The sequence below is a fragment of the Arvicanthis niloticus genome, chromosome 13 (genome assembly GCF_011762505.2).
Source record: "Arvicanthis niloticus isolate mArvNil1 chromosome 13, mArvNil1.pat.X, whole genome shotgun sequence".
Classification (NCBI taxonomy): domain Eukaryota; kingdom Metazoa; phylum Chordata; class Mammalia; order Rodentia; family Muridae; genus Arvicanthis; species Arvicanthis niloticus.
The window spans coordinates 18,194,816-18,214,247 of record NC_047670.1 but is presented as its reverse complement, the minus strand read 5'-3'; the positions used below and the strand labels follow the sequence as shown (position 1 = coordinate 18,214,247).

The window sequence follows — 19,432 nt, the reverse complement described above, 5'->3', positions numbered from 1 at the left end:
CAATGCAACCCCCATCAAATTTCCAAATCAATTCTTCATAGAGATAGAAAGAGCAATTAGCAAATTCATTCGGAATAACAAAAAACCCAGGATAGTAAAAACTATTCTCAACAATAAAAGAACTTCTGGGGGAATCATCATCCCTGACCTTAAGCTGTACTACAGAGCAATAGTGATAAAAACTGCATGGTATTGGTACAGAGACAGGCAGAAAGATCCATGGAATAGAATTGAAGATCCAGAAATAAACCCACACACCTATGATCACTTGATCTTTGACAAAGGAGCTAAAACCATCCAGCGGAAAAAAGACAGCATTTTCAACAAACGGTGCTGGTTCAACTGAAGGTCAGCATGTAGAAGAATGCAAATCAATCCATTCTTATCCATTTGTTCAAAGCTCAAGTCCAAGTGGATAAAGGACCTTCACATAAAACCAGATACACTGAAACTAATAGAAAAGAAAGTGGGGAAGACCCTCGAATACTTAGGCACAGGGGAAAAGTTCCTGAACAGAACACCAATGGCTTATGCTCTAAGATTAAGAATTGACAAATGGAACCTCATCAAATTGCAAAGCTTCTGTAAAGCAAAGGACACTATCAATAGGACAAAACGGCAGCCAACCGATTGGGAAAAGATTATTACCAATCCTATATCCAATAGAGGGCTAATATCCAATATATACAAAGAACTCAAGAAATTAGACTCCAGAAAACCAAATAACCCTATTAAAAAATGGGGTACAAAGCTAAACATGGAATTCTCAACTGTAGAAACTTGAATGGCCAAGAAGCACCTTAAGAAATGCTCAACATCCTTAGTCATCAGGGAAATGCAAATCAAAACAACCCTGAGATTCAACCTCACACCAGTCAGAAGGGCTAAGATCAAAAACTCAGGGGATAGATGCTGGCAAGGATGTGTAGAAAGAGGAACACCCCTCCATTGTTGATGGGATTGCAAGCTGGTGCAACCACTCTGGAAATCAGCCTGGCGGTACCTCAGAAAATTAGACATAGCATTACCTGAGGACCCTGCTATACCACTCCTGGGCATATACCCAGAAGATGTTCCAACATATAACAAGGAAATATGCTCCACTGTGTTCTAACAGCCTTATTTATAATAGCCAGAAGGTGGAAAGAACCCAGATGTCCCTCAACAGAGGAATGGATACAGAGAATGTGTTACATTTACACAATGGAGTACTACTCAGCTATTAAAAACAATGAATTCAAGAAATTCTTAGGTAAATGGATGGAACTAGAAAATATCATCCTGAGTGAGGTTACCCAATCACAAAAGAACACACATGGTATTTACTCACCGATAAGTGGATATTAGCCCAAAAGCCTGAAATAGCCAAGATTCAACTCACAGGCCACATGAAGCTCATGAAGAAGGAAGACCAAGTATGGATGCCTTTGTCCTACTTAGAAGGAGTAACAAAATACTCAAGGGAGTAAATATGGAGACAAACTGTGGGACAGAAACTGAAGGAGGGGCCATCTGGAGACAATTCCACTTGGGTATCCATCCCGTGTGCAGGCACCAAAGGTAGATGCTGATGTGGATGTCAGGAAGAGCATGCTGATAGGAGCCTGATATGGCTGTCTCCTTAGAGGTCTGCCAGAGTCTGACATATCCAGATGTAGATGCTCACAGCTAACTATTGAACTGATCATGGGGTTCCCAATGGAGGAGTTAGAGAGATGACTGAAGGAGCTGAAAGAGTTTTGTGGCCCCATGGGGGGAGCAACAATACCAACCAACTAGAGCTCCCAGGGTCTAAACCACCAGCATGGGAGCACCTAGGGAGGGAGGGACCTATGGTTCCAGCTGTATATGTAGGGGAGGATGGCCTTATTGGGCATAGGTGGGAAGAGGAGTTACTTGGTCCCATGAAGGCTGGACACCCAGTGTGGGGAAATTTGAGGGTTCGGGTGTGGGAGTAAGGGGTTGGGTGGGCACACATCCTCATAGAAGCATGAGGAGGGGGGATAGGATAGGGTATTCCTGGGTGGTGGTGGTGGGAATGTGATAAGGGGATAAAATCTGAAATGTAAATATAATATCCAATAAAGAAGAAAGAAAAAAAGACCTACTAAGATACCAAAGTATTATACAGTAAAAGGAATAAATGAGATACAGCTACTTGAAATCATATTGATATATCTCACAAATATCTTATAGAAAATAAGACAGATACAATAGACTCTATATCATATAGTGGATTTTTGTAGCCTAAATAAAAATAGACAAAAATATACAAAATAGACAAAATGCTATGTAGAAAACAGTGGATATATAGAGGTCAGGATACAAATTATCTCCACCTCAAGGATGGGAGGCAGTGTTCCTGAATGAGTATGAGGAAGGAGGTGGCTGGTAGTAGTCAGCGTCTTAACCGTGAGGTAGATACATTCCCTATATATAACAAGTCAATGCACTGCACACTTCCAGTGCATGCATCTCTCACTGAATGTATTCACTGCACAAAAAATAGCAATTAACACTTTCATACCTTTATTTTTATTTAGAGAAGATCTTGCTATGATCTGTGCTACAACATCCTACTGCAGTCTCCTGAGTGCTAGGATTATAGGCATGTACTGTGACAGAAATAGCATTTTCTGCATAAACTACATATTTGTTGTGGTTCTTATTTATTTATTCCTATATTGAGCCCCAACAAGTTTCAAATGGCTCTAAAGTACACGACAGATGCAGTCAATTTTACATTATTCAAAATGAAAACTATGTTGGACCTGTAAATATCTATGTACAGTAACTGCTTGCACCATTTCACAACTGTGTATCAACTGTTTCACCTTACCAGTCAAGCATCAGTAAGTTCACAGACTAAAATGGAAGATCTTTTCTCAATACTGTCATGAGTTTTCAGAAAAAATAGAAATAACAAAAGAAATGTAAAAGTAATTTATTTTGAGAGAGAGGATATCTCTATTATGTAGCATTGGCTTCCTAAAACTTGCTTTGTAGACCAGGCTGGCCTCAAACTCAGACACCCACCTGCATCTACCTCCTCACTGCTGGGATTAAAGATGTGCACTACCACACCCAGCCAAAATTAGTGCTATTTTCTAAGTCTTCAATTTCCACTGGCATTAGCCTTCAAAATATATGATCTGAAGGACACATGATCTCTGAAGGACCATATCTCCTCATCTGAATTAATAAGAGGCTGCTCTGTTGTTTCAGATTTTCCTCTCTAATCCTAGATCCTGCTCTATTACACACTGAGTAAGCAAGCACAAGAGGAAGGCATTGTGACACCCTGTCTACTCTTCAGCAGATACAAGCAGTCAGGGACTAACTCTCTGTGACCTGAAATCAAAACATTCAGTCTTTGGAAGAAAAAGAAATGGGCTGGAGGCAGGAAATAGAAGAGAGGGGGAGAAGGAGGAGAGAGGGAGAGTAAAAGAGAGAGAGAAGAGAAAGAAGGGAGGGAGGCAGAGAGGGAGGAGAGGGTGGCTGATTAACAATTCGCCCTTTGATAAAAGTTCACAAATATTGTTCCTTGGATTCATATTTGATAGCTAAAAAGACAGTCCCTTTTTTCTGGGCTATTGAAAATCACTTTAGGAGAATCTTTAAAACCCCCTTAAAATATGTAATCTTTACGGGAAAAAATAATCAATGACTCTTGACTAAAACAAATGAAAAATCAAAGTAAGAAGTTTCTATCCAACACTAAAGAAGACTATAGATAGCAAATGTCCTTTCTGAATATACTTCTTGGTATAAATTTTCATTATAATACTATCCTTAACCTTTGGCTTTAAATAAGTCTTAATGCCAGCCATTACAGCATTTTTGTAGGAAAGTACTGAAATAAACACTAATATTAGAGCTATCCTTATTGCAATATTCACTTGGCAAATTCCATCAGAAAAAAATGAAAGTCAAATGTGAAGTAGTTATAGCAGCTGTTACCATTGCTCATTATGTACATGGAAAGACACTGTAGACTCCCCTCCATGGCTAAGGTTTTCTAATGTTTGTACTGTAATATGTTTGTCAGCTTGAACGACTTATTTCACTTTTATTTATGCAACTAAGATTAAGTATAATCTGTGAAGAACTTCAAAATCTCTTAACAGTTAAAAGAAATGGAATCTAAAATATTTTAGTGCTTCAAGTCATTGTGAAAATATATTACTATATTCCCCAATCATGTTTTATAATCTAAAAATGTATTCTGTGAAGCATGATTTGATGGTCAAATAAGTTTAGTAAACAGTGTTATAATCTAATCATGGTTAGGTTCTCATAATTGCTACACTGAATGAATCTGCTTAACCTTTCTTAAAACAATTTATCCAGAACTATTTGAGCACACAACCAATTCTAAGAGTTAATGCCTCTTACTATCCTCTAGCACTGTTGTTGGAGATACTCTGGAATATACTACATTATTGGAGAAATACATGTTTCTGGGCAAATATGGCTTACATTTCATGTTAAGTGAGGAGGATTGCCTTTTCTTTTCCATGATCTCTAAACTATCCCTATTTTCTGTTTGGATGTCCATGGAATGACTAATGGCAGAACCACTGAGGCAAAGCATTCCCGGGGCAGATTTTAATTCCCACTCTTCAGTGTTCTATGTCCCATAGATACTATTAGTCTATGCAGACCGCTTACTTACGTCTGGGGCTCCTTTTCATTGTGTTGTTTTTGCTGGGGCTGAAGAACGTTATTTACCAGTTCAGTGATCCCACTAAAGGGAAACCACCTGTTTAAATAAGCAAATAATGTGACTGAAAAAAACAAAAGAATAACAAAGTAGATTCAATCTTTTTTTTCCCAAAATAATAATAATTAAAAAAAAAAAAACCACAGGCACAAAAGCTACAGCCAATGAAAATGTGAGCTCCAGTTATCACCAGGCAATCAGAAAGTAGGGAAATTAATTGAACACTCAACTAGTCCACAAGCAGGCAGCAAAAAACTACATCCAGTCACTATGTGGATGAAGTAAGAAGCTGCAGGCAGCTCTCTTACAAGCTAGAGAGTCAGAAAGCAGAAGACACAGTAGCTGCAGCCTACCCAGTATTAGTGTAAGCTAATACCATCAAAGGTGCAGAGAGCAGAATACGGCACAACAGGAGTCAAGTGTACTGCACTCAGAATACGTTTACTTACTGTGTCGGTTGTGGTTTGTGTTCTTCTTTGATCCTAAAAAAATAAGTTTGCACAACTGAGTGCACTGTACTAAAGCAGCAATTTCTACCTATACATTCTAGTTATATGTAAAGGATATGAAAATTAGGGTTGTTACACCGAAAAAATTAGTGTTATGCCATAAAGAATTGAGCATCTCAGTCAATTTTATACAAAAGAGAAAGGAAAGAGATAAGTTGGTTCATTTGGGTTTTCTGCTTTGTTCTGCTTATAGTATTAGGGATTTAGCACAGGCCATGGTGCAGCGCCAGGACTCTTGAGCTGTACCCTCAGCCTCTGAGCCCATGACAAACTGTCCTTCTACTAAAACTCTACAGAGCCTTACAGCAATGTTTTACTCACAAATTTTACAACATATTTTTACTTTAAGGTACCATGGTAAATATGGTACTATTAACTAAAAGCAATTTCTATTTTACTTGTTTTATTAGTTTATGTTTAAAAATAAATTGATGTAAAGGCATATTTTTAAGTAAAACATGGAATTTTATAAATGAATTTTAAAGCCTTATAAATTAATTTATTTATGCCTAAAGGAATAGATAAAAGGAAGTGAAGGGGGTAATATAGTCAGTGTCTCATAAACTAATATTACTAAATAAATACTGTATATATATTAAACTTAAAATAATCATGTTAACATAAATTCTTCATGTAAGTATAGTATAATGAAAAAAATTTAAATACCATATAAGTAACTATAATAAATCAAATGCTTCACTTTCAATTTTGCAGAGTTTTTCAGTCATCTAAAACTAAAGGTTGTCTCTCTTACTTTCTGAGATAAGATTTTATGTAATCAAAACACTGGTCAGGACCTGACTCAGAAGCAGATAGTTCTTAGTGGATAATGTGAGTAACTAGACATTTTTTTAACAACAACAACAAAAAAACCCCACCTTGTGTGTCACCATGTAAATCACCATTGGGGTTAGTATTATTACTATCCCTTATTAAAGTCAAACTATTCACTCCATAGAGCTACATCTGTAGGCTCTTTTCATGGTTTTCAGAAAATGAAGAGATTGGATCAATATATAGCAGTAGGTATAAAATCTAACAGCACTGAATATTTAGAAGACTGAGAAGAATCTCACACAGGATACTAATGATTGGTAAAACTGGACTTACAATGTCCATAAATGGCTATAAATGGCTAAGAACTGTTTTGAGAAATGCACTTACTTTCTCAAAAGACTAAAAATTGATAAATAAAATCTACACAACAACATAGGATTTTTCATTACAAAGCTGGCATCAATGATGTAAGCTGAATCTTCTGTTTAAGTCAGATTCTATATTAGTTTTATGGTATGTAATTCAACTTAGCTGAATTAGGCAACACTGTTTGATTGGTAAAACAGATCTCAGGAGGTTCTGTGAGAACATTCCAGGGACACTTCACTAAAAGTGCAAGACTGCCCTGAGTGTGGACAATACCATACAGCAGACAGAGGCACCAATGAAGAAAGAAAGAGAAAGCCTCAATGGTACAGGCATGCTCTCTCTCTCACCCTGCGCTTCCTGCCCACCATAAGGTAAGCAGCCTTTACCATATGCCCCTGATACCATGGCAGTGTCAGGAGCAGCAACAGATCCAGCTGACATTAAAGCAGAAGCTATAGGAAGGGGCAGCTGAGTGCTAAGAGAGCAAGCAGAGATAGACTACCAGAATGGCAGAGCTTTTGGAGTGAGTCAGTCAGCCAGAGCCTAGCAGATTGTAGAAAAGAGAAGCAGAAGACTGAACCAGAATTCTGAAGCTGAGGTTCTAACTGGGCACCCAGGAGACAAGTGCTGGGAAAGGCAGAAGGGACTGTGGAAACTGTACTGCAGAAACTGTGGTAGTCTTCTGAGAGGCACTTCAGGAAGAAACCTCCAGCTACAACATAAACACAGGCAAGCAAATCTTCCATGCTTCCCCAAGGCCCCAGTTGTAAAAGGTCCCACATGTAATCCCAAAACACTAGAGACAAGGTTGTAATTGGCAGTTGAGGAGGGTTGCAGACTGGGAAATTTTGGCTAAAAGTTGACCTCCAACAAAGAAAATCCTTCTGCCTGAGAAAGACACATTAACTTATTTAAATTTACTGAGATAAGCAGGCTCCAGCCACACCTGTAGAGAAAAATACAAAAGGCAATGCAAGGAAAGAGACAAACCATACCATCCCAATTACAAAGAAATATAAAATACCAACCATTTCATCTCACTACTTTTAATACTGAACACTTTGTACTTTAACTGTACAGTGTGTTTTAGCTGCTATCCTTTCTACTCCTGATCAACAGGCTTTCCTCTAGTCCTCGTGTGAGATCCACATGCCCTCCTCCTCATTCTTTCTTGACTCACTTTTTTCTGATGTCAACTCCCTCAATTGATTACTTAAATACAGAGACCCTTGTCCCTACAGAATTATAAAACCACACTTTAGGATAGACAGCTGTCTCTGAAACTGACTACTGGTAAATGAAGGAAAGGAAGCAGGTGTCTTCTACTCCAGTGGGACACGGGACTATCCTAAAGTCATTATATCGTCCAGTGCAGTCACCCTCCCCCAAAAGCTACCAGAGATTATAAATGCAAGTGAAGACAAGTCACCAATAGGACTCGCATAAAATAAATTAGAAAAAAAGATTGGAAAAGGAGAGGAGAGTTGTGGAGCACATCCATCTCAAGGATTCCTGTTGCTGTGGCAGCATACTCTATAAAAGCAATGTTCTCACTTTTCCTAAATTAAAAAAAAAAAAAAGGCACAATTAAGTCAAAAAATTTATGAGAATCAGGAGAAAATATGTCAATGTGATTTTTTGCCCATTGTCAACATATCTAGTACAGTTACTGTCTAATGCTATGAAAAGCACCATGACTAAAAGTGACTTAGGGAGGAAAGGGGCTATTTCATCTTACAGTCACCCAGTCTATCAGGAAGGGAAGTCAGGGCAGGAACTCAGACAAAACAGGAACCTGGAGGCAGAGCTGAAGCAGAAGGTGTGGAAAAAAGTGGTTTACTGGCTTGCTCAGTTTGCTCTCTTACACAATCCAGGCCCACCTGCTCAGTAGTGGCACCACATTTGGGTTTCCCCACACTGGTCATTAATCATGTAGATCCCCCATAGACTTGCCTACAGGCTAATGTAATAGAGGCAATTCTTCATTTGAGACTGCTCCTTTCCAGATGACCACAGCTTACTTCAAGTTGTGAAAAAAAGGGGGGAGGGGGAAGGAAGGAGAGAGGGAGAGGAAGAAAGGATGGATGGAAGGAAGGAAGGAAGGAAGGAAGGAAAGAAGGAAGGAAGGAAAAGAGGGAGGGAGGGAAGGAGGGAGGGAGGGAAGGAGGGAGGGAGGGGAGGGAGGGAGGAAAAGAAGAAAACAACAGCATTTACTGTTGATGTAATTGCTTCCTAAAATTCATAACTATTGCATATTATATCAAAAATTTACATGCAAAATAAAAATGGGTAACATCATACAAGTCATCAAGAAAGAGTTTCACAGTGACCAAGGGATTAAATCATCACCAATACCAGCAACTCCTTAAAAAGTGTTGATGCCGACTATCAGGACAACATTAATTTTTCTGATGTAAAATGGCTAAGTTCAAGCCAAATGTTATAAAGATTTTATGATTTACAATGTTGCCAACTTGTTTGTGGCATCAAAAACAAAATTTATGCCACAATTTGCCAGTGAAAGCTGGCTTAGGGATATAGTATTTTTCATAGACTCAACTACTCATTTAAAGGAATTAAAAATTCATCTTTCAGGTGAAAAGCAACTTATCAAAACAATATTTCTAATCTTAACAGTATTATGAAACAGAAATTATGGTAAACTCAAATTAGGAAAGATAGCATCATGCATTTTGACATGTTTGCTAAACATAATCCTGTGAACAGTGAAATTATGGAGCCTTGATTGTCAATCTGAATCAATAATTTGAAACAGATTTTAAGTTTTTCCAGAAAAATATTTTGTTATATTTTCTACTCCATCTTTACTTGACATAATTATGACACCTGCCAGTTTTCAAACATAAATGGAGCTTCAGTCTGATATTTTGACTTGAGAAGATGTTATTCATATCTCTTTGCTCGACATTTATAAGATCTATCTCCCAGAAACAAATGTCCCTGGCTCCACAATCACAATTCTTGTTGTTGTCTTCTGGCAGCACCTACATTTGTGAACAACTATTTGCAAGAATGAAGCACACAAAGAGTAAAATTAGAACCACAATATAAGATGAGCAACTTAGGAGCTCACTGAAGACTGTAACCACATCCGTCAATCCAGACACTGGCACATGCAACACCACCAGTTCTATGTTGTCCTCCTATCTTTTACTTTTACAGTTAAAACAACATCTAGAAAAGTCAGTGCTTGATTACTCAAATGTGTTCATTCTACTTATTAGTGGCTAAAACTGGGACTGACTTGACTTTAAACAACTCTCCAAAATGGGCTGATGTCTGGGCTAGGCTGTCTGTCCAGTGAGTCTGAAGATCCTCTGGGGATGCTCAGCCGGTGAAGTGCTCACTGTAACCATGAGCTGCTGAGGGCAAGGCTCAGCCGGTGCAGTGTTCACTGTAACCATGAGCTGCAGAGGGAATGGCTCAGCCAGTGCAGTGCTCACTGTAACCATGAGCTGCTGAGGGCACAGCTCAGCCGGTGCAGTGCTCACTGTAACCATGAGCTGCAGAGGGCAAGGCTCAGCTGGTGCAGTGCTCACTGTAACCATGAGCTACTGAGCTCAGTCTCCAGCATTTATGTACAAAAGTCAGGCAATGAGGCCTATTTACATATACTCCCAGCACTGGAGAAGCAGAAGAAACAAGAGGATCCATAGACTCACTAGACAGACAGCCTAGCCCAGACATCAAGTCCCAGGTCTCAATGAGAGATCCTGCTTCAAAAATTAAGTTCAATGGACTTTAAGTCAAGACCCAAGGATGATTCCAGGCCTGCACACACACCTACACATATAACCACACATAGACACCCTGAACTTGGGATAGAGTTCAGCTGGTTAAAGTCCTTATCTAACATAATAAGTAAAACTCAAGGTTGGATGTGCACTATATAAACCAAGTATGAGAGTGGACATTTATAACCCAGCACTCAGGAGGTAGCAGCAGGAGCATAAGAAGTCCAGGGTCACCCTATATAATGAGTTCCAGGGAAGCCTGGGCTACATTAGACCTTGTCTAATTTGTGTTTGTTTGTTTTTGAATTTTGGGAAAGGGTATTTATTTCTACATAGCCATGGCCATCCTGAAGCACACTACATATAGACCGGGCTGACCTCAAACTCACAGAGATCCACCAGCCTCTGCCTCCAAAGTGCTGGGATTATAGGCATGCACTAGCACACCTGGCCACTTTATTTCATACACTCTGAATAAAGCACTACATAATTAGTATTATTTTGTAAGAACTCTTACTTTTCTGTGCTAGAAAATATAAAAAATATACACAGACATTATTTTTGTTCATCAGCTTTTGTAAGTGTTTTATATTTGGTGAGTGGCCGAAAACAATTATTTAATCTTTATTTATTTTTTGCCAAAATTTTTATTTGCATTTTATTTTATGTGTATGACTATTTTATCTGCATATAACTTGAGAAAGTAGCTCATGCTCTTAACTTCTGAGCCATTGCTCCAGCTCCAAGATGATTCTTCTTTTTCTAAACTGACCCACAGAAGCCAAAAGGTTAGATGCCTCTGATCTATATAGTAATATTCTTCTTTTAAACTTGCCCCATAAAACAAATACATTTTATATACAGCAAATGTATTTGCACAAACATCTATAACTAAAATGAAATTCTGTGAAATAATACTAAGTGAAATACACACTAGTATTATGTTATTTTCCACTTCATCTCTGTTCTTCTTCTTGGTGGTGGTGGTTTGTTTGTTGTTTGTTTGTTTGTTTGTTTGTTTGTTGAGATAGCATTTCTCTCTGTAGTCCTAGCCATCCTGGAACTCACTCTATTGCTGAAGGCCATGCAGGAGGAATGACAAATGGCTGTAGAACTCACGGAACACAGCCCCCAGGTTACTACAGCCAAATGGGTGGGCCTTTATGTGGAATGGCCCTGAGGACTATGTGTCCTGAGGACCTCATGCTGTTATGCAGTTCTGCTCTGCTTGCTGCCCTCACATCCCTCTTATTCTAAGAATTATATGAAAACTCAGAGGGCTTCCAACCTCTCACTAGGTAGTATCAGTGGTACTCACAGTAATAATACTTGATCTTTTCCAGGCATTGCTGCTGGAGCAGATTATGATTCTATCACCACCCTAGAGAACTTAGATACTCAGCAGTGACCACCACTCTTTAGAAAACATTTGGAAAAATAAACTTGTTAGTGAAACTAGGCTGAGATGTTTTTACTACTGGCTCTGATGTAGAAAATCTTAAGGAACAATAGAAGTTCAGAAAGACACTTGATTATTAGTCAAGCTAGGGACCTTCATGATCAGGGAACAAGAACAAAAGCGGCACTGGCTGACGTGACTCTGAGGCTGGACTGCTGATGATTGATCTCTTACACCCATTTTTGCCCTCAGCTTCCTGATATGATTTATTAATGACTGCTGATGAGTAGATATACATTTTGAGGATTTAAGGTAGATATGACTAATTTTTATATAAAAGTTCAGATTAGTGATTCTTATAAGATTCTTACAAGGTTACTTTAAAATATGAATAATAAAATAATTACTTCTCTCTTTGTAACTGCAAATTGCCACCTGCCAGTAAGAGAAGCTGGCTGAGAAAACTACCTTGGTTGTTTTCACTTTGTTAAACTATAACAAGTTGCTTGATTATGAATGTATGTGGGTTTCTGAAATAATTTATTTTGTTTACCTGTACTATATAATGTGATTTCTTGAAAAGGTATTGGAAAACACACTGTTTTTTCATAATCATTTATTAGAAGAAAACTAAAGCATAATCACATTATAACTGTATACTACTTGAATGACTGCTGGGATATATAAGCTGTGAAAGAAAGAATAAAGAATGGGTAACTGGAACGTTCTCTCCCACCCATCAACTATGCACATATGTATAAAAAGTTTGTGCAATGATGGTTGGAACATTGTGCCTTCCATCCCCCAATTGTGTGTATTATGTATGTATGTGTGGAATGCTTAGAGCCTGCTTGCTAGAGCTTTGCTCTAACCATTCGATGTGTGAATATGCATGTTTGTCTGTGTGTATGCATATATGTGTGCGTGCATGTATATTTGTGTGTATGAAATTACTAGACTCTGACTTTTGTTTCACCCATTCAGAGTGTGTGTGTGTGTGTGTGTGTGTGTGTGTGTGTGTGTGTACACAGGTGAATTTTTTCTTTCCTTCTCTTTCTTGCCGACTCCAAGGAGTTAAAAGAGTTTATAGTTTTTCTGCTGGCCACAGAGAGTGCCAGCCTCAGAAAATTAAGCTGTGTTCCCTCAAAAAAAAAAAAAAAAAAAAAAAAAAAAAAAAAAAAAAAAAGTCTGCTGAGTAACTTTGGCAGCAGCTCCTATAGGTATCTAGATCCAAACTGGTCAGTGGCTCCAAGCACTAACCCCCAATGACTACCTGCCTCAGTTTACACACAATATGGATGCCAAAGCCAGTCACTGGCACTCTGTAGACCAGGCTGGCCTAGAACTCAGAGATCCACCTCCCTCTGCCTCCCAAGTACTGAGAATAAAGGCCTGCACTACTGCCAGGCCTCATCTCTGTTCTTAATTTCTACTTCTAGTGCTACTAAATTGATTTCATGACCCTTAGTTTAAGAAGCATAATCTGCGAGAAGCACAGCTAAGTTTTATTTTCTAACTACAGGCCAATATTCATACTCTGAGTGTTGTTCCTGGTGTTCATGGAGCTCAAAACATTCCTAAGGCTTAGAGAACAAACTGGCATTTCAAATGTTCAAATCATATGAAGCACCTTTAGAATAACTCTTATATATGCATATAGACATAGCAGGTTACTATGTCTCCATATAGGTTCTAAGTCACTGTTATTATGTAAGTTAAGCATTACAAAGGAGTTGGTTTATTAAGACCAGAAGGGAAGTCCTGACCATGCTGCTTGTTAACAGAATGTGAACTTTGGAATTAGGAAAGCAGTTGAACACATGAAGTGGGACTACTGAGCCACAGTAGTAGGAACATGGAAGACAGTGGTGCTGAGAACAATGGAGATTATGACAGCCAGCCTCAAGAGGCTTCAGAGGAGAAGAATATTAGTAAATATCCTAGAGACATTCTTGTGACATATTAATGAACAAAGTAGATGCTTTCTACCCTTGTCCAAAAAATCTGCCTGAAGCTAAACTGAAGAGTTTTGGATTGTTGGCATTGGCAGACGACAATTCAAGACCGCCTGGTAATGACTTGTGTGGTTATTGGCAGTCATGCTTATGCAGATCTAGATTGAAAAGGGGCAAGCTAAGCAAGGAAAAGTATAAAATGTACAGTTTGAGGAGAATAGAGCACCAAGAAGTTTAATGGAGTTAGTTCCAGTGCTCAAAAAGATAAAAAAAAGTTTAAAGAAAAGCCTACTGCTAATGGAATATAGAGAGTGGTGACCTCAGGGCAAGACCCTCCTCAGCTAAGCTTCCAAATTGTGGAAAGGAATTTAATAAAAGATTAAGCAGTGAAAAAACCATCCACAAGAGAAGTCTGATGCAAATAGATTGAAAGAGGGAGCCAAGTCGCAGTCCCTGCAAGTCACAGAGCTTGGCAGTTTCAGCCACTTGATTCTGACTTTAGAGTCAAAAATGCAAAGAAAGGGGGATTATGGAATCTCCCTATGAGACTAAGGAAAGCTGGAATGAGTCAGGGGTGTCCCTGCATAGATGCCTAGAAAGGCCATTGGGTGAAGCTTTGAAAGTAAAGCCTGGATTTTGCTGGAGACCCAAAGATGTTAGAAATGCCAAAGCTATAGAATTCCTGACAAGGAAAGCTGCAGATTGGTTGTTGAACCACCCCAAAAAGAGAATGTGTAACAGTCAACAAACCTGCAAGGATAGGGAGATCTGCACGTGTACTCTGACATCACATGGAGATCCAGAGTTTGGAGTTTCTCCAGCTCATTTACAGTCTTGCTTTGGTTCTGTATTTCCTCACTATGTTCCCTTTCCTCTCTACTAGAATAGTAATTTATAGTCTGTAGCATTGTATGTTGGAAGTATGTGATATGCTTTTGATTTTCATTTTTCAAGGCAATACAAAAATTGCCTTAAGCTGTCTTTCTAGGGAAAAGTAATGGTTTTGTTGGAACAGGGAGGAATAGCTAGGATTTATTGCATAGCCATGACCTATTGGTAGAAATATGTATAACTGTTATTAAGAAGAAGTTATAATTTCTTAAATAGTACAAAATTTACTTTAATTTCAAATTGGTATGAGCTTCTTATTGATATAAAAGTGAGATTAATATTGTTACTCTCATAGGCATTGTGTCTATAAAACACATTTAGGAATACAAGGTTTAGACCCAGTCCTTCTTTAACTTTTTTAACTGATTTGAGATGGTTAGCCTATTAGCAAATTCATGGCTCTGAGTTTATTGTTAGGGTGTTTTCTATATTTTATTTAGAAATAGCTGAGAGGAGTTAACAGACAACAATCCAGATTGCCTTACATGGATAGTTGGTTTTCAAAATGTCAGAAATCCACAGAATTTTTTGAACTTTTTGAACTGATTTGAGATGGTTAGCCTGTAGCAAATTCATGGCTCTGAGTTTATTGTTAGGGTGTTTTCTATATTTTATTTAGAAATAGCTGAGAGGAGTTAGCAGATAACAGTCCAGATTGCCTTACATGGATAGTTGGTTTTCAAAACATCAGAAATTCACAGAATTGATGTTACAAACATTTCTGTATTAATGTTCATTTTGATTAGAGACCTGTCTGCTCCTGACAGCTTCCTGTCTTGGATTCTAAGAAGAAATTGGGCATCTTTGGAGTTACTCCAGTTGTGGTGAGACAGCCACTAGGCAAGAATTGCCTCTTTTCATCTACAGACAAATCACTGTCCAGAAAAGGACACACTTGCTGAATAGTCGACTGATTATATCTGCCAAGACAGAGTGATCAGCCCTTAATAATTCTGCATCACTAGGTCTGTCAGATGATCCTGGGCAAGAAGGCTGAAGATCGCATGCTCCAACATTTTGTAGTATAGGGACTGTCCAGGTGCTCAGCAGCCTCTGTAATTTGGCTAAGTTTTAGAAGCTATGCTTTGTGCTACCCATAATTTCAGTTAACTCAGTCATACTCCCTGCCATGATGACAATGGACCACACCTCTGAAACTGTAAACAAGCTCCAATTAAATGCTTTTTTTTTTTAAAGAGTTGCCTTGGTCATGGTCATCACAACAATAGAAACCACTAAGAACCCATTCTTGGTCATATACCCAAAGGATGTTTCACCCTACTATAGTACAGATATAATCACTCAACCACATTCATTGCTGTTGTATTCCTAGTAGTCAAAAATTAGAAACAACCTAGATAACGGTCAACAGATGACTAAATAAATATGGTGTATATACATAATAGAATATTACATAGCTATTTAAATATGAAATCATAAAGTTCACAGCGAAATGAATGGAGCTAGAAACAAACAGGTCGATCAATGGAATCAAATCAAAGACCAAGAAATAAACCCACACACATATGGACACAGGATTTTTGACAAAGAAGACAAAACCATATAATAAAAAAAAGAAAGAAAGAAAGAAAGCATCTTTCAACAAATGGTACTGGTATTTATCACACTGCAGAAAACTCAAGTCCAAATAGATCAAAGACCTAAACATAAAACTGAATACACTGAATCAAATAGAAGAGAAAATGGGAAATAGCCTTGAATTCATTGGTACAGGACACAACTTACTGAAGAGAACACCAATCTCTCAGACTCTACGATCAACAATTGATAAATGGGACCTCATGAAACTGAAAAGCTTCTGTAAAGCAAAGGACACTGTCAACAGGCAAAAATGGCAGTCTACAGATTGGGAAAAGATCTTCACTAACTTTATATCCAACAGAGGGCTAATATCCAAAATATATAAAGAACTCAAGAAGTTAGATACTGACAAAAACAAATAACAAAATTGAAAAATGGGGTACAGATCTAAACAGAGAATTCTTTTTTGTTGGATATTTTATTTACAGTTCTAATGTTATCCCCACACCCCATTCTTACCACCACCACCCAGGAACCCCCTGTCCTATCCCACCTCCACCTGCTTCTATGAGGATGTGCGCCCACCAAACCCCCCACTCCTACACCCCCACCCTCAAATTCCCCAACACTGGGCGTCCAGCCTTCATGGGACCAAGGAACTCCTCTCTCACTTATGCCCAACAAGGCCATCCTCCCCTACATATACAGCTGGAACCACAGGTCCCTCCCTCCCTAGGTGCTCCAAAGCTGGTGATTTAGACACTAGAAGCTCTAGTTGGTTGGTATTGTTGCTCTCCCCATGGGGCCACAAACCCTTTCAGCTCTTTCAGTCTTCTCTCTAACTCCTCCATTGGAAAACCCATGATCAGTTCAATAGTTAGCTGTGAGCATCTGCATCTGAATATGTCAGACTCTGGCAGACCTCTAAGGAGACAGCCATATCAGGCTCCTATCAGCATGCTCTTCCTGACATCCACATCAGCATCTACCTTTGGTGCCTGCACACAGGATGGATACCCAGGTGGAATGGTCTCCAGATGGCCCCTCCTTCAGTTTCTTTCCCACAGTTTGTCTCCATATTTACTCCCTTGAGTATTTTGTTACTCCTTCTAAGTAGGACAAAGGCATCCACACTTGGTCTTCCTTCTTCATAAGCTTCATGTGGTCTGTGAGTTGAATCTTGGCTATTTCAGGCTTTTGGGCTAATATCCACTTATCAGTGAGTAAATACCATGTGTGTTCTTTTGTAATTGGGTTGCCTCACTCAGGGTGATATTTTCCAGTTCCATCCATTTACCTAAGAATTTCTTGATTCACTGTTTTTAATAGCTGAGTAATACTCCATTGTGTAAATGTAACACATTCTCTGTATCCATTCCTCTGTTGAGGGACATCTGGGTTCTTTCCACCTTCTGGCTATTATAAATAAGGCTGCTATAAACATAGTGGAGCATATGTCCTTGTTATATATTGGATCATCTTCTGAGTATATGCCCAGAAGTGGTATAGCTGGGTCCTCAGGTAATGCTATGTCCAATTTTCTGAGGTACCGCCAGACTGATTTCCAGAGTGGTTGCACCAGCTTGCAATCCCACCAACAATGGAGGGGTGTTCCTCATTCTACATATCCTTGCCAGTATCTACTATCCCCTGAGTTTTTGATCTTAGCCCTTCTGACTGGTGTGAGGTTGAATCTCAGGGTTGTTTTGATTTGCATTTCCCTGATGACTAAGGATGCTTAACATTTCTTAAGGTGTTTTTTGATCATTCAAGTTTCTACAGTTGAGAATTCCATGTTTAGCTCTGTACCCCATTTTTAATAGGGTTATTTGGTTCTCTGGAGTCTAATTTCTTGAGTTCTTTGTATATATTGGATATTAGCCCTCTATTGGATGGATATAGGATTGGTAATGATCTTTTCCCAGTCGGTTGGCTGCTGTTTTGTCCTATTGACAGTGTCCTTTGCCTTACAGAAGCTTTGCAATTTGATGAGGTCCCATTTGTCAATTCTTAATCTTAGAGCATAAGCCATTGGTGTTCTGTTCAGGAACTTTTCCCCTGTGCCTAGGTATTCAAGGGTCTTCCCCACCTTCTTTTCTATTAGTTTCAGTGTATCTGGTTTTATATGAAGGTCCTTTATCCACTTGGACTTGAGCTTTGTACAAGGGGATAAGAATGGATTGATTTGCATTCTTCTACATGCTGATCTTCAGTTGAACCAGCACCATTTGTTGAAAATGCTGTCTTTTTTCCACTGGATGGTTTATCTCCTTTGTCAAAGATCAAGTGACTATAGGTGTGTGGGTTCATTTCTGGATCTTCAGTTCTATTCCATTGATCTTCCTGCCTGTCTCCATACCAATACCATGCAATATTTTTATCACTATTGCTCTGCAGTACAGCTTAAAGTCAGGGATGATGATTCCTCCAGAAGATTTTTATTGTTGAGAAGAGTTTTTACTATCCTGGGTTTTTGTTATTCCAAATGAATCTGAGAATTTCTCTTTCTAACTCTGTGAAGAACTGAGTTAGCATTTCAATGGAGATTGCATTGAATCTGTAGATTGCTTTTGATAAGATGGCCATTTTTACTATATTAATCCTGACAATCCATGAGCATGGGAGATCTTTCTATCTTCTGAGATCTTCTTCGATTTCTATCTTCAGAGACTTGAAGTTCTTGTCATACAGATCTTTCACTTGCTTGGTTAGATTCACACCAAAGTATTTTATATTATTTGTGACTATTGTGAAGGGTGTCATTTCCCTAATTTCTTTCTCAGCCTGTTTATCCCTTGGGTAGAGGAAGGCTACTGATTTGTTTGAGTTGATTTTATATCCAGCCACTTTGCTGAAGTTGTTTATCAGGTTTAGGAGTTCTCTGGTAGAAGTTTTGGGGTCACTTAAGTATACTATCCTATCACCTGCAAATAGTGATATTTTCACTTTTTCCTTTCCTATTTGTATTCCTTTGACTTCTTTTTGTTGTCCAATTACTCTAGCTAGGACTTCCAGTACTATATTGAATAGGTAGGGTGAGAGTGGGCCTTGTCTAGTCCCTGATCATAATGGGATTGCTTCAAGTTTCTCTCCATTTAGTTTGATGTTGGCTACTGGCTTGCTGTATATATTGCCTTTACTATGTTTAGATGTGGGCCTTGAATTCCTGATCTTTCCAAGACTTTTACCATGAAGGAATGTTGAATTTTGTCAAATGTTCTCCCAGCATCTAGTGAGATGGTCATGTGGTTTTTCTTTGAGTTTTTTTTTTATAGTGGATTACATCGTTGGATTTCCGAATATTGAACCATCCCTGCATTCCTGGGATAAAGCCTACTTGATCATGATGGATGATTGTTTTGATGTGTTCTTGGATTCAGTTTGTGAGAATTTTATTGAGTATTTTTGCATCGATATTCATAAGGGAGATTGGTCTGAAGTTCTCTTTCTTTGTTGGTTCTTTGTGAGGTTTACATATGAGCATGATTGTGGCTTCATAGAACATACTGGGT

General features: G+C 38.6%; 1 protein-coding gene across 32 annotated transcripts in view; it reads right to left on the bottom strand.

Annotated features, from left to right (window-relative positions):
* Positions 1-19,432, bottom strand: part of Rims2 (regulating synaptic membrane exocytosis 2) — a 465,628-nt gene that overhangs the window by 396,075 nt on the left and 50,121 nt on the right. For 21 of the 32 annotated variants that reach the window (XM_076911301.1, XM_076911289.1, XM_076911291.1 and 18 more), the window contains exons 2-3: positions 5,173-5,205; positions 4,676-4,762 (exon numbers count right to left, since the gene is read on the bottom strand). The exons of the other annotated variants lie outside the window; for them this stretch is intronic. In XM_076911301.1, coding sequence (XP_076767416.1) covers positions 4,676-4,762; positions 5,173-5,205 — 120 coding nt within the window. The remainder of the gene's footprint in view (positions 1-4,675; positions 4,763-5,172; positions 5,206-19,432) is intronic. 32 annotated transcript variants of the gene reach the window in all.